This window comes from Plodia interpunctella, chromosome 28, assembly GCF_027563975.2.
Source record: "Plodia interpunctella isolate USDA-ARS_2022_Savannah chromosome 28, ilPloInte3.2, whole genome shotgun sequence".
NCBI lineage: Eukaryota > Metazoa > Arthropoda > Insecta > Lepidoptera > Pyralidae > Plodia > Plodia interpunctella.
In genome coordinates, this window is record NC_071321.1 from 34,782 (window position 1) to 56,791 (window position 22,010).

At 38.0% G+C, this 22,010-nt stretch overlaps 1 protein-coding gene across 2 annotated transcripts in view; it reads left to right on the forward strand.

The window, feature by feature from the left end:
- The window catches only part of LOC128681896 (multidrug resistance protein homolog 49-like), a 48,663-nt gene that overhangs the window by 11,953 nt on the left and 14,700 nt on the right, over positions 1 to 22,010 (forward strand). The window contains exons 1-2 of one of the 2 annotated variants that reach the window (XM_053766199.2): positions 20,358 to 20,373; positions 21,252 to 21,445. In XM_053766199.2, coding sequence (XP_053622174.1) covers positions 21,438 to 21,445 — 8 coding nt within the window. In that variant the 5' untranslated portion in view covers positions 20,358 to 20,373; positions 21,252 to 21,437. Of the gene's footprint in view, positions 1 to 20,357; positions 20,374 to 21,251; positions 21,446 to 22,010 lie in introns of those variants that run through there. The other variant, XM_053766198.1, reaches the window with a different exon arrangement.

Here is a 22,010-nt window from a genome sequence, read left to right on the forward strand (position 1 = left end):
CGCTACGCTTGTAGCGTGCTGTACACTCCACTGTGCACACGAGTGCCTTGCGAATACCAGGTCTGTCTGTATTTACCAGAGTGCGAAATCCTAACTAGGAACCAAATCTATTATTTTTGTGGCAATCTAACGAAACATATTTTTCATTGTGAAAATCTGAACTACGGCATACAGTTGTTTATACAATAAAATAGCAGATATCCCACGAAAATTTGCTTAACTAAAAACAATGCAAACATTAGGAAACAATACGAAAGTGTTTATAATCCTTTATCCGTCGCTGCGCATTCATTCCCACGAAGTTTATGCAGAAGTTGAATTAAACCAAATACAGACAACGATGGGTTCACCGGCGGAAACCATCCACTTTTTGGGAGATTTGGGAAAATACTGGGAGTAAACCCATTTATGAATAGGTACATATAAACCCATTTCGGCTACGGTGACCCATCACTCCGCTGGCCGCGCCCAGGTTGCTGGCCTTGACACATGTTCTCCACGTGTCTATCAGCAAATGGTTCCGTTTTGCATATCTAAGTAGGAAAATGCTAATGTTACCTAAAATCCAGTTATTTACTTCAATTGGTATTATTCGCACGTTTTTTCCTCAAACATACTCGTAGATATTGTGAATGATATGATACCATTTATCTCATTAAAAACAATTCCCGTAGGATATCCACGCGGCCTAAGCCGGCGATGCCTAACACTGAAATCAAATGATAATTTGGCAATGCCTTTTCGAGTTGAACTAAGTATTCTCTCTGCAAATGATAGCAACATTCATGAGGTTTGTGATCCATGAGATTCAGAATCCCGTCATTTGGAACACGATGGCGAATGGCGTCAACGCTAAACAATCGGTATTCTCTTTTGACTAAAAGACTGCCTGTCTTACTTCTGTAAAAAAATGTATTTTCGATTTAACACAATTAAAACGTCTAAAGTGCAGTCCGATTCCGAATTCGAGGCGGAAAACCGCAGACGTAGGAAGTTAGGAAACTGTGGGTGAGTGATTGAAGTAGGTAGATATTTCAGGGTTCTTGGAACACTCTTGACTGTCTGCATATATACTGGTATATATTATTATTAATATTGTTTTGAATAAAATATATTTTCGTTATAGTTTATTGGATTCGATGAGAAAATTTTATTAATGTTGGGTCGGACATTTACACGATGAGAAGGTATTGCGGTTGAGAGTTGTCCATTTATTATTACGCCGGCCAATTCTGCCGAATCAGACAGATGCCGACGCGAACGAGCGTACATTGCGTATTCTCTATGTGAGCTTTTTTACCACATGGAAAACCAGCAATGTACGTCGAAACCGCCAAAGTTCGGCAATCTATTTGGCGATAGTGTATTACCGGTATTATGATCTAAGTATTTCTCTACTGGATATTGAAATACAATAAAATCCATTACGATAATCAAACCATACCCAGGCGGACCACGCGCCCGTGTCTGTCCGCGTAATCCTCACAGCACAAACAAGCACACGATAGCTGCACTAATAGCTTGTTTACAATTTTTATTATTTTTATAGTTCATTGTCTTGTATTTGCGATTTATTTATAAGTAAACTAGTGGCGCGTCCCTACCTCGCTCAAGTAAACCATAATACATTATACTTACACCAAAAAAATCTCTTGGAATCACAGTATCTATTGGTGAAACCGTACGAAAATCCGTCTGGTAGATTTTGAGTTGATCGCGTTCAAAAGCGCGACAGGGGAACATCTTTTTAAAATATGTAAGAATCTTCAGTAGTCACGGGAATGGAAACCATTTCATGTCAATATGCATTTAAATCGAACCGATCTGTTGTTGATGCTTCTTGCACGAAAGAAGCATTGACCACGTTTTTTTTTCGTAACTTCTCCACTCGGCCAACGCACGCGAACATTTGATTGTGTTTGCCTGCCGCCTGCGTCTGCGTGCTTTTGACAATGTGCGTATAGTAGATATAACATACTATATCTACTTGTAGGATATTTTCTATTATTAATACTAACTGTTCAACTCGACGTAGAAGAAGAATTATTTATTTCAAATTCAAAATTCTTTATTCAATTTAGGATGATATACATCAATTATTGACGTCAAAAAAATTACTTAAACTAAGTCTACTGCCGGCTTCCAAAGCGCAGGTGAAGAAGAAGCGGCGCAACAAACTTCACCGCAGCCTTTTCTCCAAGGACGTCAATTAACAAATATAGGTCTTATACTCGTATATATAATAAAATTAGGAGGACAAATTTACATCATTATTAAAAATGTCAAAATTTGAATAAATAAATAAAATAAAATATGTATTTCCAATAAAATTATTGAAAATTGTCACACAAAATATATATATAAATAAAAAGCTAAATGTACAAAACGTACGTAATAATGTCATAAATCAATTACATATGTTATGAGGATACTGCACCATGCTTGGGCCAGACATTATTGTCGTTCACATAATCGTCAGACTTGTAATATGCCTTTTTACAAAGTACTTCTTTTATATAATTTCTAAATTTTTTGTCCGGCAAATCAAGAATCCATTTAGGCAATTTGTTATAAAAACGGATACAGTTCCCAACAAAAGACGTTCTAACTTTGGCCAACCGATGCCCGGGGACAGACAATTTATCTTTATTACGTAAGGCTCTATCAGTGTAATCACCAACTTTTTTAAATAAGTTTAAATTTTTCCGGACATGCATAATTTATTACTTACTAAGCATACTTAAACGAATGGCCAACGCTAAGTCGCAGATAATGAAAAATCTGCGCATTGTCCTCATAGCACTTGCATCTCAATATATCTTTCCATGTACCTACTCGTATTAGTATAACTAATATTTAATGTTTTTTTTCCAAGAAACAAAGTATAAGATTTAATAAAATGCTTGTTTACTGTCTCAATATTATTTATTTATCTGAAGGCTGCTAGTTAATGACCACTTCAATCAATCTTCGTAGCACTTTCCGCTTCAGTCTAATAAATTACTCCAATGCAAGTTAAGAGCATGTGTTATTCCTATACTGTATGCATGATGCATGCAGTCGCCTGTCAAGCGTGTCACCGGTGGTTTTACCTAGCTCCATATTTTCCGTATTAGTGTGAGTGTTTACCGTCTTCAGTTATTTTAATTTCCTAAGTGACTAATAGCTTTTGCTCCCTACATGACATGTGAGAATTGTTATCTATGGGCAGACAAGATACTCTATGCCCCAAAGACCATAGATCGATTCGTGGTATTCACACACGCGAAGATTTTAACCCCTAATAAAATAATTAAAACATAGTTTATGTTAAAGTATGTTTTGTCTCTTTCTGTCAATGGTAAATATTATAAAGTACGATAGTGACAAAACATATTTTAGTTTAAAGAAATGCTTTAATTTTTTTTTAAAGAATAACGGGGTAAATGTGTCCGCGCTTATTTAGATTTTCTGCTCGCTTCCAAAATGAAGTTATTTCTAATCCATAGAAATTGAACATTTTTCATTTTAATATTCATTTTATATTAATACGTACTTGCATGATTTATATCATAATCTAGACTGTATAGTATCGTAGGTACCTCTCCACACAAACCAAACAAGTATAGTCATTATATCAATCGATTCTAAACAACTGCGCATTTGAAGTTAATCTCGTAAACAATTTGCATATGATATTCATTACGGACCAGGAACATTATCAAGATTATAATTACAGTGATTCTGAATACGTGGTTGTGTTGATGTCCTGGACAACGAGACCGGAGACACTTTGACAACAAATATAGACAATACTTCGAGGCTGTGATACCGCGAAGTCCCGCGTCAAAATTTACCTTAAAATTATGAGGACTCGGCTGTGAGTTATGTACTTTATATAGGTACAAAGTGGTTTTTCAGATTTGAGTCAAACTTGAAAAATATTGCATGCGTGAAAGGGCAATCTGGAACTCTCACTTATATTTACCATTCTTGTATGTATGTACATGTATGAACACAGATTTAGCAATAAATGTTTTTGACTTTGACATGGACTGGGATGACCCACGTAGTTATCCCAGTCCAGTTAGCTAGAGATTTATAAATTAAAAAAAGAGAAAGAAAAACAGTGGTGTCTATTTGCAACGGGCCACTTACAAAAAGTAAAAAATAACTAAAAGCAGTGAAGTAGCCTACTTAAATCAATTAGCTAGAAAAGTATTGCGCATTAAGGTATACTAACTAATGTATAATAAAGTGTTAGCCTGTGTGAGGTGAGAAGGATTAAATTTCAAAATTGCCCGTGATATAGCATCCTGTCCGTAGTTCCATCAGTTAATCATTAAGACCTACGATCGTGCCTGTGGAGGCCTAATTTCTGAATATGCTTTGAGTTTGACTCTGAGAGGCTACAGCGAACAAATTGCCGAATAAATTCTTCTACAGTCTCAAACCTGTGTTATATGTATTTTTGGAATACGACTGCGGAGAAACCCCTTCCGAAGTGTCGGTGAGTCACTGGTCAATGAACATTTGTGCAAATATTGTTTTGATGATAAATAACTGGTTTCAACGTCAGTCCACCGCAATGTTGCGGCATTTATATACGAGATAAAGATGTTTTAGGTACACTTATAGCAAACATATCAAATATCTACTGCAATAGAAACTCCCTTCACAGATATTTTAATAAACATGATTATTTGGTAAGAAATTATGAGTACGTATACACCAACTGATGCCTGTCACACACCGACCACGCTGCTTAATGAAATAACAATGTTAACACATTGATAGTGACATTGGCCAATTTGATTACGAGACTCATATAAAAATTATTAACCAAAATAACGTCACGATTCGAATTCCTTGTCTCTGGTTTAGAATAACAATATAGATCGTATCCTAAATACCGCTAATAAAATAAATACACGACTTGTCCATCAGCCAAATTGAGGAGCCCCAAAGGATGTTCGAGACTTGTGTTCTGTGATACTAACTCAACGATACTATATTTCTTACCTTAATACATTTTGTTATGTAGCTCTCTGGTCCCACTGCTGGGCAAAGCCTCCCCTCTTTGTTTCCAACCACTTCTATTCCTTGCCAGTTGTTGCCATTCCTTACCATAATACATATATAGACCTTTTAAAACCCTAGTTTTAATCCATTTTACACGAAACGTTGCTCTTGTAACATAACAACATCGCATCACATTGGTTGGTCACATCGCCACGACTCCGGTGCACGCGCCTCCATGAATATGTAATCAGTCGGCTCGCGGCTGACACAAATATAATGTGGGTCACACTCAAATTAAAAAGACGCATTGTCATCCTTCCAACCACCGCACCCCACCCCCTATTTGTGCGTCAATAGATGTTTTTGTATTGGAATTTTTTTTGAGAAACTAAACCACGTTCACGGCACATCACCTGTTCTAAAAGTATATAAATTAAGTGTGGATTCCACTAGAATGAAGAAGCAACCTTCCCCTACTCCCAGTTCTCAAGAAGACCAATATAAAACTTAAACTTTGGCCTTTCCTAGCATTATATCTCCTCGAGTTCGAGACAGACACGGTATCTCTCTGTGTGTGTTCTTGGTTCCTTCCGCCGCCATTTAGCATCGGAGTCCAGAGTCCGTTTCCCTACTTTTTCTCCTCCACTTCGCACGGGTTTCGGCATTCCTAGTACAACATCACACAGTATCTGTATCATAAAGTACACGAGGAACATTACATATTGTTCACTTAATACTAAGTCTTGTGTTCGTCACACGCTGAACACACATGCGAGTCGACCTTTCGGCCTCTCTCTAGTGGCCTCCTCGTTTCAACCTTAACAGTTTATTTGTTTGTCTATCTGTCGCACGCATCCTTCCAAATTGTTCTTAATCACAGCATAACGGAAACTCTAAATTGAGCATTGTGTTTGTCAGTGTCGCGACGCGCCGCCACCGGCTGAACAGAACCAATTCAATTGATATTAAAAAACTACATGGGAATGAAGAAAACGGTTTCGGTTTTGAATTATTTAGAAATTAAGGTAAAGGCACCTAATTCCGAGGTGTTTTCGTCCAAAGTTAAATGATCGTCGCAATTTAAGTATTTAATATACCTTTTTGTAGAATTGGCCACTTTTATCAGCAGTGACATTTATCTTAGTTTTAAAATATACTTAAAGTTTGACAGTAAACAAATTGTATAAATGTAAAATTATTTAAAAACGTAAATGAGTCCGAGGACCCTTATTCCGATTTAAAAATCTTAATTCCGACTCATATTGATCCTAAATCCGAGTGTACAAAATATAAGGGAATGGAGGTGGGGGTGGTGATACATGATGTTCAAAAATCAAGTGTATTTATTGTCTTTGGATTTTAAATCAGTCTTATTCTCTTTGTTTCATGATTATTAAAACGGCATCGCAGTATGTACTTTATTTACAAATGTATATTTTTTGTTTTATTTAGTTATAAATTTACTTTCTAGTAATGAATAATATGAAAATTAAAACATCAAAAACTAAAAACAGATTATACTGAAAACAACGCAAAACATAATTATTTAAACTTAAAAAAAATATTTTGGACGGGATACTTATAATTTCGTATAAGTACAATCAAAAATATTATGACCTAAAAATTATACAACATACGTATGAATGAAAATAATTGAAGCATAACAACTTTAACAATCATATCAAAAATGTTAACTATTTCTTATAAATTATGAGATCAAAATAACAGCAATCAAAAGCAAGCAAAAATGTAGGTAACATAACAGTTGCTATGATTTAGAAATAGGTAATAGGAACATAATCAAAAATGGCTAATCATATAATCCCCTAAAGACCAGTCAACAATATTTGTTTCTTCAGATTTGGAGAGTATCGTTTTTCTGCCGGCAACGTCACCGCAATATGTTTTATCACGTTTATCTCTCAATGTAGTTTCTGGAATATTATATTGTCGAGAAACTTTATAAACGCACTGCCATTATTAATTGCCATGATAGCATTTTGAACGTCTTCTTTTGTGTATTTTTTTCTTGGGTTCATTATTCTACAACAAAACAGTAAATTATAAGTGATTGTAATTGTGCGTAAGTAAGTCTGAGTATATCGAATAATCAAACTTAGGTATTTTAAATGTTTCAAAGCTATTATACTTAATAACTGAAACTATATAATAAGTGCTTTACAAACTGCATGAGAAAATGAACACCCTGTATTTTGCTGTATCAATACCACAGAATTAGGTATTCATATAACCTTTTTCCGTCTTAAATACATCGGAATTGCGTTTTCTAACTTTCAAACAAGTTTTTTATTCCGAGTGATAAAAAATAACATATTTGTCAATATACTGTAAGTAAATTAAACCTAAATTGCTATATCTTTCGAAACATATATAAAACATAGCCAGGTTTAATCAGAACATATCAATAACTAATTTTTTTCGACTTTATTTTTCCATACAATAAATCAATAAAGTACATGAATGGATATTGTTTGACCTAATATAACTAATAAATGTGACTCTAAAATATACCTCGGAATTACATTTTTACGTGTATTGGTTATTCAAGTGATCAGTACTAAAACACTAAATTCCTAATCATAATAATTCATTAAATTTTTGTAAAAAAATTAACCTGTATGAAATTGCATTTCCGTGGTATGCATCGGCATTTAGGAACCAATTCAAATATTTGGAACCTAATGCCGCGATATTTTAAAATATTATTTTCTCCTCAACTTCAGAAGAAAATACTCCAATGTTAAGGGTATTCGATAAAAAACATAACCCTTTACATGTTTCAAATTAAACAAATACTCATTAGTATAAAACTCACGTAAAAAACACTATTTAAAAAATCGTATAACTCACGTGAATTAGGTCCGAAATGTAGGAGCGAGCTTCCGAGTTAGCTGCTAGCGTCTAACAGACCGTTTATTTTGAATTGTATACACACTAAAACAATCCTTTGCTCATATAAACATGATTAAATAAATTATTTACCTAATAACATATTTTGCCGACAAAAATAACTTGTAAATTACTTAAAAACACTGCTTTTCTAAATACATCGGAATATGGTGCCAGTTTTGGAACCCCTCGTAATTGGGTGCCTTTACCTTAGCACTTATATCTCAAAACTACAAAATCATTTGAAACGACCACTCATTCAATATCCCTATGCTGGAAGCCGGGCATCCCGATATTATAGAAAGATAGACTAATCTTTATTTGTGTTTACATCGGCTGTTAGACGATGAAAGTGTGTGCTCGCGTTGTAGCAATACAGAAAGGACACAACTCGCTGTACACGAGTCATGTGTGTGTACACACAGCATGTGGATACAACCTGGGACCTTTCGATCATGAGTGGCATCTTAGCCACCTCCACAACTTCAACACAAAGAATAAACGATAATTCTTCGTCTTGAACGAGAATTAGAAAAATATAAAAAATAAACAAGAGCGAAATTAGTTTGGTAAGTGTCGCGATCACGTCGCGGTCGTCGCAAATAGACAAAAGAATTAATCGTAGAAATAGACGCAACGTCTCGTCATGTCAATTTCCTGAGGAAGTCGGAGCGCTTGCGCCGCCCGACCTAAAGGGGACTGCAAACAACCTGCGAACACGTGGACGGGACCGCAAACTTTTTTTTAACCAACTATAGTATTTCTGGACTCGATAAAATATAGTAGGTATATTACAATTATAATATAATACTTAATATTTTTATATAATAGTATTTACTAATATTTTGCCTATTTTAATTTAATTTTTCTTTCCTTAACTTTAAAAATTAACGTTTTTGTTAAATATAAAATTTAGCCTACCACCCACATAGTGACTTAAGTTATTTGTTAATCATAGATCCATGTATTATAATACATTGCATATCATGTCTACCACAGCAGCTATTCAAGAGCATTGTCTACCAGTTCGCCAAAACCAAACATAGACGAATAATGCGTATAGCCCAGTGTGCATTCACCTTTAGCGCACGTTTCATTCGACGCAAGTTCAAGGGCGCGGTGACTCGCGGTCTCCTTACAAAGGCCGTACAATTGTACGCTAATTTAGCTAAAAACGAATTTTCATTGCTCATCGATTTTAATCATGGATTCCGGTTCTATAGCACGTCTGTCACCACGCCAGCCAAATTTACGGACTGAATAAATGTCTAGCACCGCCGCCCCGCCCGGCGCGGGCAGAAGGCAAACCCAAGAAGTGTTTGGTGTCGTCCAGTATGCGTGATAATGGTCTGACAACTTGCGAAGACCATTACCCATATACCAAATTCATCATTGAAATCTGGCTAGTGAAATATGGCTTCAATTTGTAAGAATCGTTCAAATATAATAATAAACTCTAAAGTTTATAATATTAGTAGAATCGTATAAATCTGGCGGAATAATCGTCGTATAAATCTGAATCGTATAAAACAAACACACACTTTCCGTATATCTTCTACACTCTTATCTCGGAACAACATAACTAAATTGTTTTGTAATGTTCAGTTGATGGCAGGCGCCGGCGCGCGCTCGTCGACCTGATTATTACAGATTTGTTTATAATTATTTAACGTGTTATTGTTCTTATACCAATGTGTTTGAAAAGGCTGCAGGTTCCAAAACTACTCGTGCCAATGAGTTTGTACATCAATCTGACTCATGTTTGGTTGGCTTTCATAGATTCACTACTTACTTCCGGCGGTTTCCTCACGATGTTTTTCTACAGGAAAACATCGTGAGGAAACCTGCGCACTGGTTGACTATCCAGACTACAAAAGTCTTAGTAAGACATTTCAGATACCTTTAGGTGATTTAAATAAAATCTGACAACATTGTTAGTAATTATAATATTAGAGATTCTAAAATTGGAAATAATTATTGTTGAGCTAAACTCGTGCGAAAATATCAATTAGGCGAGACAATAATGTCGCATGACAAGTTTGGACTACTAATGTACGGCGAAGTGAAATCAGAGACAAGAATTTAATACGAAACAAAGGGCACGCAATCACCGACCATTTCCTTGACCGCGCACCTCTCTTCACAAGAAACACTAATGAATTTAACGAGCATTCAATAATTAATTGCACTCCTCAATGATCAATGAAACTTTCCGAGTAACGGACAGCAAGTGGCTCAACAATGGGATTCTGTGGCGAAATTAAGTGTATTTTTTGCTTGCTTCAGTCACAATCACGATCGCAGTTGTGTGCACGAATACTGTTACGTTTGACAATAATCTGTGATTATGGCGACTAAATAGAACAAGAAAGATCGAGGCCGGAGGTAGTTGGGAGGAGGTTAGGAGTCCCGCTCTCTGAAAGTGGATCTCTCAACATCCTCCCGTGGATGTCGTACAAAGAGTTAGTCTCTTAGTACGACATCCACGGGATGTTATTGATATTGTTAACTAGCACCTTGACAATTGCTAGATAACAATATCATCTTCAAAGAGGGTGGACGGCAGACGGCCGGTTGCGAAATCACAGTCGAATCACCAAGATTTATTTTTCGCTAACCCCAGGGATTTGCGGCCTCACAGCCCCGAATCCGCCGGGAACCCTCAAAGATGAGAGATAGACTAATCGCGAGTATCTAAAGTGGGGAGAGCGGACATCGATGGACCAAAGCAGTGCCGGTCGAGAAAGGGACGGAGACCGGGAGGAGTCAGGTGACATTGTCTGGATCACGGGAAATCGGTAGGTGAGACTGGCACAGTGTGGGAAGTATGTTGCGCAGCCCTGGGTTGATGGCGGCGGCCGGCGAGCGACCGGTGAGTAAGCTCAGTGCGGCGCGCAAGATGCGGGCGGGAGGGGGGCGCGGGTCGGTGAGCGGAGGGGGATTCCCGCTGTTCAAGTTTTTCCTTCCCCGACTTTCCTCGTTTGAGGAAAATTAAATAGAAGTTGCTGCGGGAGTTATTTGCTACTACGTTTTCCTTTTATGTAAATGTATGTTGGCTGTGGCGCCTTGAAGCCCGGGGTGTAAGCGAAAACAAAACTTTTAATTTTGAAAATTCAGCGCTACCCGCTGGTCGTCAACTCTTTTGGAATACTGTTGTTTCATATCAGCTGTAAAGTTTTTAGATCAATTAGATTAGATTAAAATCACGGACGGCTCATGCGATAACAATGTATATGTTTATAAACCATCGTAACTTATTGCGAAAAATATTGATAATATTAAAATATATTATTTTTTAAAAATAAATTGCACTTGAACTCGTTTACATAACTAAGTCCCCTAAATAAGAACAATCGAATATACATTTTCAAATTTTATTCTTATAAAGCCTTCACCTTACTCGGTCACAAGCATATTTACAACAGTTGTAATCGAATTACAATTATGAGCCCTGTAGTAAGGCTTTTACGGAACTTTACTGCAACTTTCGATAACCCACAGATATACAAGAATGTTCTTATCTGTGAGATAACATACAAATGACGCAAGCCTCGCTCGCGTCAGAGCAAAAGACATCAACGCGCCATTTTATTTTATATTATATATTTTTTTATTTGTCTTGTTTGTCTGAAACTTAGAAAATAAAATTGAATTGAACTCTTTTATAAGATTTTGCAATAAATATTGTAATATTTCAAGTTCTAAGTAATTTTGTATTTAAAATCCCACCAACAACATCCTGAAAAAAAGCTAAGTCTCGATAGAGGCTTGTGGCGATCCTTCACTACGCCGTATACCTGTGGTTATTAAATATTCCCATCCTTACTTAAAGAGTCTATTATTACCCCTATACATAAAGGAGGGAACGGACAAGACATTAATAATTATAGACCCATTTCCGCTCTAACAATTATAACAAAAATATTAGAAAAATTATTAAATGTTAGACTAATAAATTATTTAAATAAGTTTGATATTCTCTCAAATGCTCAGTTTGGTTTCCGAAACGGAATCTCAACTGAAGATGCTGTAAGATCCCTAACCTCAACTATAATCAGTCATTTAGATAAAGGTACAAAATGCTTATCTTGTTTCATAGATCTCAAGAAAGCTTTTGATACGGTTTCCATTCCTATCCTTGTGCACAAGTTGGAAAAAATCGGAATAAGAGGCAAGCAACTGTCCATTTTTAAGGACTACCTCGCAGGCCGGACCCAGAGAGTAAAGCTAGATGGTATCATAAGTGAAAGTATTAGCGTAAACTACGGTGTCCCGCAAGGAAGTGTGCTCGGCCCAACCCTATTTCTCATTTATATAAATGATCTGTGCAACCTATCACTTAATAATGCAACAATTTTTTCTTACGCGGACGACACTGCTATCGTTTTTACTGGATCAAATTGGAATGATGCTCGTGTAAGTGCTGAAAAAGGTATGGCCCTACTAGCTGATTGGCTTAAAAACAACCTTCTCACATTAAACACAGCTAAAACAAATTACATCTGTTACAGCATCCTTAATAACTCACAGCCCACCCAAGATTTTGATATTAAAATTCATTCATGTATTGCAACCCCTAATTTTTATTGCAATTGTCCCTCAATTAATAAAGTTAACCAAACCAAGTATCTGGGCGTAGTTGTGGATGAGAGACTGACTTGGTATCCACAGATTGAAGCAATAAGTACTCGGATTCGTAAATTCATATGGATGTTCAAGACGTTACGCCACATAGTTCCTGAAAAGATTCTAAATGAGATCTATATATCACTAGTTCAGTCTATCATCACGTACTGCATCCCGGTATGGGGCGGTGCTTTAAAAACTCGTTTCCTGGAAGTTGAACGAGCACAAAGAATGCTTTTAAAAGTCATGTATTTCAAAAAAAGAATTTTCCCGACCCATGAACTATATATCACTTGTAAACTACTGTCTATTAGAAAACTATACATCCTCGAACTAATACTTGGTAAGCATAAAACCCTCCCCTACAAACCTGACATAGTAGGAAGAAGAAGAAGACACGCTGTTGCTGACATTCCACTTACAAATACAAAATTTGCACGGGTGCAGCTTAACTCTCGTGCTTCTCATTTATATAATAAAATTAATAGAATAATATACATTTATAATAAGTCCTACCATGAATGCAAATCAATGTTAAAAACGTGGTTAACGAACCAAACTTATGAGGAATTGGAGACGTTCATTGGTTAATATTTGTTCTTTTTTTTTGTTTTCTTTTTTCTTGTTATTTAATATTTATTTTATTTATTTATATATTTTATTTATTTATTTTTAATTATTTTCTTAACTTGTAACTAGCCTTATTTTAACTCTTAAGATAAGTACCTGTTTTAAAATTAGAATTTCGTTTTCTTTTCCTATGTAGGTACTAATTTATTTGGTAACTTTCATCTAACGATGAGAAGAGCGGAGCTTCCTGTCACAAGCATATTTTTATTTTTTTATTTTATTTATTTATTTACGATAATACAATACTCCCTGTCTACGCCAGTACACCACAACACTAGGCACATCCCGCCAGCGACCCCTCGCGCGGCAGCCAATGGCTATCGAACACGACAATTTAAATTTTATTCCTGCGCGCGCACTACAAATCTAGTTTTTCTATTGTTTTTTTTCCTGTCATTCGATTCGATTTCTGTTTTTTCATTATATCAATTTGTAAGAACAAAGAAAAATATAATTATCTAATTCTTAGCTCCAAGTATTTTATTTTAACTACCTATTAGTTCCGTAACGAACATATGGCGACCGTTTTATAGTCAGAATCTGCAATCAGCAAGCAAAACTAAATAAATGAAATGGAATCCGATGTACCAAGTTGATCAACGCCAGCCAACCAGTCGAGCTCACTGCACGTAGCGACAACATCACTGCAGCCAGCGCCTAGCCTACCTCGAGCCAAGTGGACATCTACATTGTGACCACGACGACCAAGCACTGCCGGCCTGCTTATATTTTTTTTGTGAGCCCGTTCCAACCTAAGTTTTTTTCAAGAAATCTATTTTCCAGTTATTTTACTGTGAAGACCCGATCTTATTCAAGTTAATTGCAAGTTTTAGCAAGCGTATTCTTTCCTAATATCCCTTTGTGCATGCCTCTATTGGTACGTCGTGTACTTAGTTGCTATTCGTATCATTCCAGTGCTTTCAATCGTGGTTCAGGTGCTACCCTATCTCGCACGCCTTTGCCTGTGTTTTTCTCCGACCGCCCTAAGCGCCGGTGCACGGGTGCCTATTGTGCCGCCTGTACTTCAGCTTGACCACGCGCTGCCGGCCGCTTGCCGCATCTGCACTCTTTGGCTACCAAAATAAAGGGACGTAAGCGTATGCAATTTGCTTGCTATTTATTTATTTAGTATTGGATATTCTCATTACATAATTTCAAAATGACTGAAGAAGAAGCAAAAAAGAAGTACAATGAATTGATTAGAAAACGCGGTTCAATTAAAGGACGTCTAACTAAATTTAAAAATAGTCTTGATATTTTGTTATCTTTGGAAACAATGTCTGAATTCGAAATAAGTAAACTAGTAATGAGATTATCTAAATTCGAAGCGTTGTTCGTTGATTTCGACGAGCTGCAAGTTCAATTAGAATCTTTATGTGACGATGCCCAACAAGCTGTCGAACTTGAAAGCCGTGATATCATTGAGCAAGAATTTTATCATTGCATTCTTACTGCTCAGAATTTGATTAAGGCAAATACAGACAACAACGATGCTGCTAGTATTACAAAGACAACTCCTTGTCATCATGACAGCAATTGTCACAACCATATGCCTAGTTTAAAACTGCCAGTTATTCAAATACCTAAGTTCGACGGTGCATACTCTAAGTGGTTGGAGTTCAAGGAAACATTTGTCTCACTCGTTCACAATAACGACAAAATTGAGAATGTTCATAAGTTTTACTATTTGAATTCGTACTTAGAGGGTGAAGCCGCTAGAGTAATGGCAAATTTTGAAGTTTCAAACCAAAATTATTCTCAAGCTTGGAAACTTTTATGCGAACGATTTGACAATAAACGCCAATTAATAAACAACCACTTAAAGTCTTTATTTAATTTCGAATCTGTGCGAAAGACCGATAAGTCGCTTCGATTTGTAATTGACCATGTGACCGAAAACTTACGCGCGCTCAGCACGCTGGGTTTGCCTACTACACAGTGGGATGTTTTGGTAATTTATATCGTATCGTCAAAGTTAGATACCAGTACTCTTTACAAATGGGAGGAGAAACGAAATACTCTAGGCGACATACCAACTCTCGACGACTTTTTTAGTTTTTTGAAGGGCCGAGCTGACGTTTTAGAAACCGTCAACCGTCATAAGTATGAAAAAGACAAGGGGAAGCAAGGCTCATCGAATTCCAAACCTTCCACTTATAAATCCTTTGTGGCTATCAAGGAGAATTCGCCTAATTCTTTTTCCTGCATGTTGTGCAAATCAAAACATCGCCTTTACGAGTGCAATTCTTTCAAGTCTAAGACTCCGGATGAGAGGTTGTCTATCGTTGACACTAATAAATTATGTCATAATTGTTTGCGAAGTGGCCACGCCGCTGATCGTTGTCCTTTATTAGGGTCTTGTCGTCATTGCAAGAAACGTCATAATAGTTTGCTGCACAAATCAAATGAAAGTTCTAATAACTCTATATCAATGGCAGTAATGTCATCTTCTGAAATTCTTCTCTCTACTGCAAGGGTTAGAATTACTAATCCAGTCACTAACGACGCGATCATAGTGCGAGCTTTACTAGATAGCGGAAGTCAATCTTCGTTTGTCACAGAAAACGTTAGACTTCAGTTGAACTTGACACCCCTACCGACTAACACTAACATCGTAGGAATTGGTGATACACCACTAAAATTAAATACAGAGCGATGTGTGCTCACTATGTATTCACAATCTAGCCAATATGAGACCTCAATGTCTTGCCTTGTTCTACCTACTATTTCAGGTAACATTCCAAAAATGGCTTTTGACATAAGTCAACTCAATTTATCTCAGTTTCAATTGGCTGATCCCAGCTTCAATGAACCATCTCCTATAGATATGCTAATTGGTGCAGACCTGTTCTGGGAAATTATAGGCTCCAAACAGCATAAACTAAATTCTGGATTACTTCGTTTACACGAATCTAAATTGGGATGGCTCGTCGCGGGTCCCATGCAACCTATTCCTATTCCTACTAAAGAAAGCGCCACGCCTAGCTATACGCCTATCATGTGTAACTTTCTACTAAAGGAAACTAATTTGAATAGTCTAAATGATGAACTCTCCAAATTTTGGGAGCTTGAGAGCTTCCCTAAATCCAATTCTCTCACTATAGAAGAGAAACTATGCGAAAAACATTTTGTTTCTACTACGACTCGCACTAGTGAGGGTCGTTTCTGCGTCACTCTACCCCTTCGTGACAGCCCTAGCTTATTAGGCGATTCACGCAGTCTAGCTCTAAAAAGATTCTTCAATCTGGAAGCTCGCTTTAGGAAGCAACCAGCTTTGAAGGCTCTCTATGTCGAATTTATAAATGAGTATAAAAATCTCAATCATCTATCTGAATATTCAGAGCCTAATTCTAAAAATATTTATTATCTGCCACACCATCCTGTTTTTCGAGAGCAAAGCGAGTCAACAAAACTTCGCGTTGTATTTGATGCTTCCGCACGCTCTTCTTCTGGTGTGTCCGTCAATGACCTACAAATGGTAGGCCCAACAGTCCAAAATCCTCTTTTCAATATTCTAGTTCGTTTCCGACAACATAAGTATGTTCTAACTGGAGACATCGAAAAAATGTTTCGACAGGTTCTAGTCAACGAGTCAGACCGCGATTTGCAACTCATTTTGTGGCGGGATGACGAAAGTAAGCCCATAAGAACATTGAGATTGGACACAGTCACTTATGGCTTTGCAAGCGCTAGTTTTTTGACAACACGTTGTCTCTGGCAGATCGGTGAAGAATGTAGCGATTCTATTGTAAAAACAATCATTCAAAATGATTTGTACTGTGATGATATTCTTACAGGAGCTGATACTCCAGATCAGCTACGTTATATTCGGAACTCGATCTCCAGTGAATTTGCAAAAGGTTGTTTTCGCTTGCGCAAGTATAGGTCTAACTTACCCGAGTTGTTGTCAGACTCTCTCAATCAAAAAGAAGGAGAACTTACCATTAGCAATGCCACAAGTACATTAGGTATTGGTTGGCTTCCTTCTACCGATGAGTTTAACTTTCCACACGTACTAGAGCCTGAGGATAATATTACTAAGCGAAAAATATTGTCTTCAACCTTTAAGGTGTTTGACCCTCTTGGGTTACTTTCACATTGGACTATAAAGGCCAAAATTCTACTTCAAGAGTTGTGGAGTCATAAAATTGACTGGGATGAACGTGTACCCCCTGAAATCGAGTCTGCATGGTTAATTTTTGCACAGGGTTCGTCTAAGCTTTCATCTTTACATATCCCCAGGTACGTTTTATTAGATAATCCTACAACTGTTGAAGTGCATTGTTTCTGTGATGCCTCACAGCGCGCCTATGGTTGTTGTATCTATTTGAGATCTTCTAATGCCGAGGGTAAAGTCGTTACAAATCTATTATGCGCTAAATCGCGTGTAGCTCCACTTAAATCCACGACAATACCACGTTTAGAGCTATCCGCCGCAGGACTGGGTTCAGAACTCACCGCTACAATTACTGAGGCTCTACGGTGCTCTATAACCCGTCATGTATATTGGACGGATTCAACCATTGTGTTAGGGTGGTTAAATTGTAAATCTAAATTGAAAACTTTTGTAGCTAATAGAATAGCTACAATTCAAGAACTAACAGATCCCAAATCGTGGCGTTATGTGCCCACCAATCAAAATCCAGCTGATCTTGTGTCTCGTGGAGTAGACTCCGATCGAGTCAATGACCCTATATGGTGGAAGGGTCCATGTTTCCTTAGAGAACCTGAGACAGCCTGGCCTACTTTCGATGATAATGTAGAGACTAATTTGCCTGAGTTAAAGACTCACCCTGTCTTTGTGGGGGAGGCTGCGTCTTCCTCGCAAGATAGCGATATAATTCCATTTAGTAATTTTTCAAGTTTTTCCAAGCTTCAAAGAATCGTAGGGTTCATGCTAAGGTTTATAAATAATTGTAAAACACTTATGCCTAAACTTTCAGGTCCACTTCAAGTTGATGAGTTAAAAAATGCTCACAATTGTCTAATAAAATTAGCACAGAAAGATTCTTTCTCCAAAGAGCTGAACTTAATTAAGAACGGCAAGTCTTTAAAGCCTACTCTTTTGATTTCTCTTGATCCATTCTTGGATAAAGACGGCATCATACGTGTAGGAGGTCGACTTAGCTCATCTATGTATTCCTTTGACAAGAAACACCCCATTGTGTTAAAAGGGGATCACGAGTTAACAAAATTATTATTTTGTCAGGAACACTATCGCCTACTACACGCTGGTCCTCAACTCCTTCTCGCCTCCATGAGAGAGCGTTATTGGCCGATTGGAGGGCGAAATGTTGCCAGACGCACGTCGCGTGAGTGCGTGGTTTGTCGCCGTATAAAAGGCACGACATTAACTAATATTATGGGTAACTTGCCTGTGGAACGAGTACATCCAAATTATCCATTTTGCACCACTGGTACTGACTTTGCCGGTCCGTTCTATATAGCAGACCGTAAGGGCCGGGGAGCAAAAATTGTAAAATGTTATTTATGTATTTTCGTTTGTTTTTGTTTCAAGTGTGTCCATCTTGAGGCAGTAAGTGACCTTACTATGGATGCATTTATACTAACATTGAAGCGATTTATAGCTCGTAGGGGAAAACCTAATATTATTTTTTGCGATAACGGTAGAAATTTTGTCGCAGCATCTAAAGAAATAAATATGTTTATGAAATCCAAGTCTAATGCTACAGGTCTAGTTGATTTTGCAGCTCGCGAGGGCATCGAATTCCGCATGTCCCCGGCATACGCCCCTAATTTTGGAGGCCTTTTTGAAGCAGGTGTCAAATCGGCCAAATTCCATTTAAATCGTGTCTTAAAAAATACACATCTAACCTTCGAGGAACTATTGTCCCTATTTGCTCAGGTGGAAGCCATCCTAAATTCCAGACCTTTGTGTCCATTGAGCCCCTCACCTAACGATTTCTGTACTCTGACCCCAGGGCACTTTTTAATAGGCAGGCCGCTCACTTCTTTCATCCCATTCCCATGTCTGGAAGACCGTACTACAAACCTTGATAGATACCAAAGGATAGAGCAGGCTAGACAACATTTTTGGAGACGATGGACTACGGAGTATGTCGGAGAGCTACAACAGCGCACTAAATGGAAAGTGCGTTGCAAGGATCTGTGCCTGAATGACCTCGTCGTAATTAAGGATGACGTTGCGCCACCGCTCTGTTGGAGACTAGGGCGCATTGCCAAGTTATACCCTGGGCCAGATGGAGTTCCAAGAGTCGCTGACATCGCCACCAGCCGGGGCACCGTGAAGAGAGCAATAAACAAGATATGTGTGTTGTCCAACTCAGACAACACATAGAACTATGAAGGCAAGCTTCAGCCGGGGAGGATGTCTACGCCAGTACACCACAACACTAGGCACATCCCGCCAGCGACCCCTCGCGCGGCAGCCAATGGCTATCGAACACGACAATTTAAATTTTATTCCTGCGCGCGCACTACAAATCTAGTTTTTCTATTGTTTTTTTCCTGTCATTCGATTCGATTTCTGTTTTTTCATTATATCAATTTGTAAGAACAAAGAAAAATATAATTATCTAATTCTTAGCTCCAAGTATTTTATTTTAACTACCTATTAGTTCCGTAACGAACACTCCCAATATAGACCATTTGAGAATAGGATATTGAAGACAGATTCAGGTAGCACAGTCCTGGTTACAATAGGTAATGTTAAAGAGGTTATGTAATCTGTGGCGTGGCAATGTCAACGTCAAGGAGGACGGGATCCGCGCGGCGCGAGACTGATATCGTGAGGCGCTGAGCAGCCGCTCACTAGCGCCAGTCACGTCACTCGACGCCGGTGCAGCTACCAGCTGCACTTGATAACAAACAATGAAATAAATCAGAAAAGTTCGACTAAATTTCCAACCAATCAGAATCAGACACAATCCACTTCGGACGAAATAATATTTTTACTAATCCTTCCAAGATTTGACCAGAACTAAACTATAACTAACAAATAAAACATTTCGCGTAGGTGAATTGCAAAAAGCTCTTCAATGTTCTGTATGAGAGTGTCGCGCAATGTCATCACTATGACATTCGTATGTCAGTCGCGGCTCGCAATGACGCAGCCTTCGCGATATCTAGCTATCGATATATAGCTCTATATTGTCTGTTTGGCAAAGAACGCGTCGGTGATAACTGGATATAGCACAACTAGTGGCGCGTCTCAGCTTCGCTCGGGTAAAATCATAATAAAAAAGTAGCATATGTAACTCCTGAACATTTCATCAGTTTCATCAGTTAATTAAAATCGGTCCAGTAGTTTTTGAGTTTATTCATTACAAACAAAAATAAATACAAATCTCTCTTTATAATTTTAGAATGGATTAGTATGGATGAGCAATCGCATGCAATTGAAAACATACAATTTTAGATTTTTGTATCAATTTGAGTATTTTTATTGAGCTTTCCATTTGTACATGACCTAGGTACCTAGGTCGATCATAAAGTAGCGTATTGAGACACCTGATGAAATTTGTCATAGATTTAGAAGGGCCTGCGCGCTGATTGTTATAATGACACCACTCTGCTATGAATCGCGTGTCAACATAGCCGGATTGAAAGGTACTGTCATTATTGATCAATCTATTTGCATAATTCATTGACGTGGTGCGGAAGTGTGGAGCACGAACATCAGCCAGGCGTCGTCGGGACAGTCCTTCAGACGTTCAGGTTGCGCGAGGAGCGGGGCACGCCAACACTGGGATTTGTACAGTTGTATTTTGTCTTATCGTCGCATGGTTACATTCTGACGTGACCTATAACCACGAAATTTTCAAGATTTAGCTGAGATATTGCGACAGCGAGCTGCTTGCTGTCAGCTCTGTTTGAGAATCTCCGTCAGGAGTGAGACTGTTCTGTGTTGGGAAAGCTACTGTTATCAGCTGTCAAAACTTAAGTGTTAAGGTCGATATTTTTAACCCCCGACGCAAAAACGGGGTGTTATAAGTTTGACCACTAAGTGTGTCTATCTGTCTGTAGAGGCACCTTAGCTTATCAACAGGTGACGATTTGGATGCGGTTTTTTTTATTTGATCGATGATGTTATTTTATTCCAGTGGCGGTATGCGACGGCCGGCGAGCGCGCCGCCTCGCTCCTCGGCGTGCTGCTGTCCTGGTGCTCCTCCAGCGGACTCATCGCCGCAGTCGTCATCTACGGAGAGATCACCTCGCTCTTCGTGCAGAGACACAAGGCAGCGGCCACGACGCCACACGCACACATATTAAAGCTGTTTGGAGGAGGGATGCAACTGTAAGTAATATTATCTTTTTAAAAGTTTTGGACTCCTATTATTCCTCCTCATTACAGTCGTCCTCTACGGAGAGATTACGTCTTCGTGCAGAAACACAAGGCAGGCACACGCATACATATTTAAGCTGCTTGGAGGAGGGATGGGAATAATCTTGACTTTATAGCAGTTGTTTTACTTACAGTTATGTAAAACAACTGTTCAAGTCAAGATTATTCTCCAACCTTCATCTGTGGTCATTCTCTTTATAAATGACAGCACTACATTAACGTAAAACGATCTGTTTGTTTTTTATTTGCAACAATTATCACTATTGACTTACTGATAATGAATTCGAGTCATAGATCAAAGTCACTTTTGAAGAAAGAAAGGTAATGGAAAATGAGGTTTGTGGATCTGCCTTAGAATAGGGCCAATTAGTATCCCCCCGTGGAGGTCGTAAGAGGCGATTTAGCAGCTGGTAAGCAACAAAAGAATTCCCAAGAATTGTGATGTCAGGCGTTTAGCAGTTAGTCAAAGAGGGTGGATTCTCCGTCGCTAACCGACTCCATCAACGCTACTTAATTT